This window comes from Leucoraja erinacea, chromosome 11 (assembly GCF_028641065.1).
Source record: "Leucoraja erinacea ecotype New England chromosome 11, Leri_hhj_1, whole genome shotgun sequence".
In the NCBI taxonomy this organism is placed as follows: domain Eukaryota; kingdom Metazoa; phylum Chordata; class Chondrichthyes; order Rajiformes; family Rajidae; genus Leucoraja; species Leucoraja erinaceus.
The window spans coordinates 7,089,255-7,095,254 of record NC_073387.1 but is presented as its reverse complement, the minus strand read 5'-3'; the positions used below and the strand labels follow the sequence as shown (position 1 = coordinate 7,095,254).

The 6,000-nt window shown below is 43.2% G+C and overlaps 1 protein-coding gene across 1 annotated transcript in view; it reads right to left on the bottom strand.

Moving 5' to 3' along the window:
- Positions 1 to 2,711: 2,711 nt before the first annotated feature.
- Positions 2,712 to 6,000, bottom strand: part of adam19b (ADAM metallopeptidase domain 19b) — a 155,991-nt gene continuing 152,702 nt past the window's right edge. The window contains exon 23 of the mRNA XM_055642611.1: positions 2,712 to 5,652. Within this exon, the coding sequence (XP_055498586.1) occupies positions 5,637 to 5,652 (16 nt within the window). The 3' untranslated portion in view covers positions 2,712 to 5,636. The remainder of the gene's footprint in view (positions 5,653 to 6,000) is intronic.

Sequence of the window (6,000 nt, the reverse complement as noted above, 5' to 3'; positions counted from 1 at the left end):
CAGTTAAAGGCGATTTAATTAATCTCCCTGAAATCTAGGCCCACTTCCATGTAAACATATGCTTTTATTGTTGGATTTAAAATCTAAATGGAAGGAGCAAAGGGCCAAAAATATGAATCATCACCATCACCCCCACTCCCTCTCCACAAGTCCTTTCCAATCAGTTAGTAGAGTGAGGCAAACAAGGTCAATGATGCTCCTAAGCTCTTGCCAAGCTTGAGAATAGATGTCTTCTTGACTCATGCCGGGCTGGATAAGTGAACAGATTGAGCAATGGTGGGAGATATTTGCAGAATGTCATCAATGCCATGTCAGGTCAGCTCAGCACCAACAATTACAAAGGAATCTCTCCCCAGTGAGTGATTATAGGAAACAAGGACCCCTTCCCAATCACCAGCCCTCCCTCACTCCAATTACTGACCAAACCAGCCTCCAACCAGCCAAGATCAGCTGAACAGCACGAATGGAAGCTCGGGATAACAGTTCATTGGGGAGCTTGCTCAATGATGTATCATGTTGTGTGTGATGGACTAGGAAATAATAATTTAAATCCTCTAGACTTCAATAGCAGTAGCCTGCATTGATGAGGCACTGGCATCTTAGCAAAACATCGCCATCCTTCAGAGTAGTTTCCCCAAATCATAGCTGACTACGAGACAGAAAGGGGAGTATCAGGAAAGGCTGCTGAAGGCTCAGAAATTGACATTTTGAAGGAATGTTCAGGGAGATAATTCCATGCTTTAAGTCTTGGGCAGCTGAAGACACCACTGCCTTTGGTGTAGCGATAGCAACAAAACAAAATCGCGGATGGGACGAGATCAAAATTTGTGGACTACAGGGAAGGGAGGGATGAAGAGCTAGTGGAGGTTACAGAGGTGGTATTGAGCATGGGATAGGGGTGGCGGGTGAAGCCTTGGAAGAATTTGGAAGCAAGGGGGTGAGTTTACTTCAGCGATTTTAAAAGATGGTCATCAGGTCCAAAGAAAATCATTGCGAGGACCATGCCACACTGCCACAAGTGTGGCATGAAGTATTAGCCTTGATAGTTTGGCCTCTTCTATGGAGCAAGTCTTGATGCCACAACCTTCTCCCTCAAGTCGACAGAGTACTATTTTTAGGACAAGCCCTCAATGTACAATATTTTGCAGGTGAAGATGAGGTTATGTTGGGGATGGGGATATTTTGAGGACAGAAAACCTGCGAGATTGAATGTAGAGAATATCACACAGCTTTTAACCGTGGAACACAGTTACAGCATTTTCCGTCGGTTACAGATCCTTAGACTGAGCTGAAACAGTAAGGCCATGGCTGAGGAGTACTGCGAGGTGGGGGTGTGGGGGGGGTGGTTGGGTAGGAGAGATTGTGGAGGAATGTGTCGGGCAGATTGCTTGGTAAGAGAGGTTCAGTTACAACATTGGCCAGGAAGAGGAGCCAATAATGGTTGTGTAGGCGTGTGGTGGGAGCAGGGAGTCTGATGGCAAGGGTGGTGACTCAAATGAGAGTTGACTTTGGTGGCATGGCCATTTGATCGTGCTAGTTAAGAAGGTCCAATGGATATGGTGGTCGTCGAGGAAGACTGGGTCCATTGATGGAGGATGAACTTGGTCATCCAAAGGTGTCCCCTGGCGGCTAAAGATTTGGAGGGACAATGATAATGGGGGAGTGCGTACGGTTCTCTATGTGATAGAGGCGAGTATCAATGGTAAACATATTGAGTCTGGAGGAAATACGTGCCCCTCCTGGTCGACAATTGCAATTACATTATTAGTTCCTTCCTCCTCACACTTTTCCAACCACTGGGTTTCCCGAGGCATGAAAATCTTGCCACAGGTCATATAACAGTCAGCACAAAGGCACAATATCAATTATAATAGATAACAAGCAACTAGTCTTCTTTAAACTTCCATGGCTACGTCAAAATTCAATGTTCAATAGGTTCCTTTGTCAGATCTTTTTTGAAAATTTGATCTGAATCCAACTCATTGGTTTTCGAGAGGTAATAGAACATCTTTTGATTTTAGTTCCAAAGACTTCAACTAAGTCATTTGACGAATTGTACTCCAGCACTACAGTACAGGAGGTGGCTATTCGATCCATCAGGCCTAATGGCCCTTGCTGGAGCTACACCATTAGTTCCATTCTCTTGATGTTTCTTCATAGGCCGCAGATTTCTTCTCTTCAAGTATCTCTAAAGTTCCCTTTTGAAAGTTATTGTTGAATACACTCTCTTCATTTTCATAAGCAGTGCATTCCGGATCATGGTATCAATTGTATCAAAACATTTCCTCTCGAGCACCGCTGTTTTGTTTGTCATGTCACCAGAGAAAGTTTCTACTTGCTAGCCTATCAAAACTGTTCAAGAATTTGGACATTTTTCACAAATCTCCTTTAACCTCCTCCACCATGAAGAGAATACACTCAGCTTCTCTTGTCTCTCCAAAGAACTGAAGCCTCTGCTTAAATAGAATCTCTCAAATCTCCAACCATTCTAGGAGGTTGTTTTGCACCTCCTTCATAGCCTCAGTGCAAATAAATTAACCCCAGAACTAAAGGGCGACCTAATTGGCGAGTTTAGAAGAGTTTAGGAAAGTTTGAAAAAGTGTCATGTTGAAGACTTCCTTCGACTATGTAGAAGACCTCCTTTGACTATATTGAAGACTAGCTTTGACTAGCTATGGGAAAGTTGGACACTGAATAGTGGAGAGTTCGATCTCCTTCGACCTCCCTTCGACTATGTTAATGACTATCTACGACTACCTTCGACTACCTTAGATTACCTACGAATAACACACCAACCTACTACGACCTACCTCGAATAAACCTGCAAGTAAAAAAAAATATTGTTTTTTTCCATGGCGACTTTTTTTTACTCCCGGGCATTTTTCGGCGTTGAAAAATACGCCGCAACCTTGCTGAGGCCTCGAGTACGCGGGGACTACTCTTGAGCACGAAGGAGTCTTACAAAGACCACCTAGGACCTCGTGTCGACCATGCTGCGAGTATGAGTCGAGGGCAAACTCTTCTGAACTTGCGGCTTAGGTCGCCGCAGTGGGACAGCCCCTTAACCAGTAACTATGAAGATTCAACATTAACATGCCTGCATTTGAACTGAATACTTTTACTGCAATAGTCAAGGTTCTCACATGGTGTTTTAGCATCCTTCTCAGCTTGTCCTGACACCTTCATACATATCTACATCTTCTTGTCCAGGATCGTTATTAATAATGTACCGTTTAGTTTACATTGCTTCCCCTCAGTATTCCCATTGCAAACATCAAGATCTTTAAATTTCATCTGCCATTCCACCAGTCTGTCTAGCTTCGCCTTGGTCATTTAAGATCACAAAGATTTGTGATCATTTAAGATTTTGAAATTATATCCTGTACAGTAAATCTCCAATAATCTGCTATCTGATTGCTTAGAAATATCAACGGTTTGGCATCTGGCTCACCAAGTGCTGATTCCACCACTGCCACCAACACACTGGTTCCCATTCTCTCTCCAACACAGAGGTCCCAGTTTCCAATCTCTCTCCCACACATAGGGGTCATAGTTCTCCTGCTCCTTCCGACACACTGGAGCTACAGATCTTAGTTCCCATTAGTTCCATTGCACCCTCCATCACACCGTGGCCCTAGTTCCACTGCACCCTCTTATAGAAACATAGAAACATAGAAAATAGGTGCAGGAGTAGGCCATTCGGCCCTTCGAGCCTGCACCGCCATTCAATATGATCATGGCTGATCATCCAACTCAATATCCTGTACCTGCCTTCTCTCCATACCCCCTGATGCCCTTAGCCACAAGGGCCACATCTAACTCCCTCTTAAATATAGCCAATGAACTGGCCTCAACTACCTTCTGCGGGAGAGAATTCCAGAGATTCACTACTCTCTGTGTGAAAAAAGTTTTCCTCATCTCGGTCCTAAAAGATTTCCCCTTTATCCTTAAACTGTGACCCCTTGTTCTGGACTTCCCCAACATCGGGAACAATCTTCCTGCATCTAGCCTGTCCAACCCCTTAAGAATTTTGTAAGTTTCTATAAGATCCCCCCTCAATCGTCTAAATTTTAGCGAGTACAAACCGTGTCTATCTAGTCTTTCTTCATATGAAAGTCCTGACATCCCAGGAATCAGTCTGGTGAACCTTCTCTGTACTCCCTCTATGGCAAGAATGTCTTTCCTCAGATTAGGAGACCAAAACTGTACGCAATAGTCCAGGTGTGGTCTCACCAAGACCCTGTACAACTGCAGTAGAACCTCCCTGCTCCTATACTCAAATCCTTTTGCTATGAATGCTAACATACCATTCGCCTTCTTCACTGCCTGCTGCACCTGCATGCATACTTTTAATGACTGGTGTACCACGACACCCAGGTCTCGTATACACCAGGATCCCAATACCCCGGCACCCTTGTAAACACATTATTTCTCATACTCTGTTAAAACACTTGATTCACTTGAAAGTTTGCTCTATTACTGCACAATGAACATCTAAACAAAATTGAATTAAAGGTTGGTTGGAGTATTCATGGGAAAAACATCTAAATGTCCAGAAAACCTGTCAGTCTGGCAACACCTGAACATTCCTATTAATTAGGTTTTAGGGAACTAGGGAATGCTACCATTTGCTATCCTTCCATTTGGAAAAAGAAACATAGTATTCACAATTAATTTCTACTTTCTTCCACTGTTATTTTTTGTCTTTGCTGCCCCTCTCCCTGCAAATAGGCTTTTGTTTTGCCAATTTCTACATGTCATCATTTATCTTATGCGCTCTACATTGCCACATACACAACATCAAACACGCTACCTTCATCAACTTTCTGCCAATCTTTCAACAAATGCAAGTTAGTCAAACCTAAGTTTAGTTGAAGAAATGCTTGCTGCTATTTAATAACTCATAATATCCCACATGTAAGTTACTTCTGACACAGTTCAAAAACGTTTCCACTTCTGAGGTTAAGATGACTGGTTTATAGTTGTTGGGCACTGCTCTCTACTCTTTCTCAACATTTACAATCCACCAACATTTATGTTATGTTTTGAATCACTGGCGATGGTTGTACAGGATTGATTTTGTTCACAAGATGTTTGAAACAACACCATTTGATGCTGCGATTAACCTTGGTCGTAAATGGGGTAGGAAATTCACCCAAGGCTTCCCATTGACACCGTTGGAGTGTAGCACAAGGTTGAATCAGCGAGGAATCAGTTCCAACTTCCGATCCTCATGATTCCAGGTCAATGTTGAAGAATAGCCACCCCAAGTCAAGGATTCAGAGACATCTCACTGTCACTTGGTAATGGAGAAGGCAATGCTTTCTGCCCGTAAGGGGAAGTCTGAATGACAAAATGTAAGTGATCTTTCAAACTCCTTGGGAATGTTCCCACAATTTCAATTCAGAAAAAAATTACTTGAGCTAGGTAGATCTGGGTTGTAATTTTGGCCATGCATGTTACAAGAACGGCTCCCCTATATTTACAGCTGCTTTGAACTGGAGGTCACATTTATTGTTCCACTGGCATTGAAACCATGAGATCCCAAAACAGCAGAGATAGGGATAGTGCAAGTGCTTCTTGAGGTGTTCCAGGAAGGTCTCTGTAAAAGCCAGACACTGCTTGATTGGCACAGGCTAGAGATGGTCCCTTCTGCAAAACATAGAATGAGAACACAGTTAATCTGGAGGTTGTCCATTTAGAACATTGAACATAGAACAGAACAGCGCGTGAATGGGCCCTTTGGCCTACAATGATGTCAAGTTAAACTAACTTCATCTGCCTGCACGTGATCCATGTCCCTCCATCCACTGCATATCCTTTTGCTTATCTAAAAGCCCCTTCAAATGCCAGCATCATCCACCAGCATCACCATACATTCCAGGCACCCACTGATCTGTGTAAAAACACTTACCCTGCACAAGTTCTTTAAACTTTGCCCCACTTAAAGCTACGCCCTCTATTCTTTGACATTTTCATCTGAGGAGAAATGTTCTGACT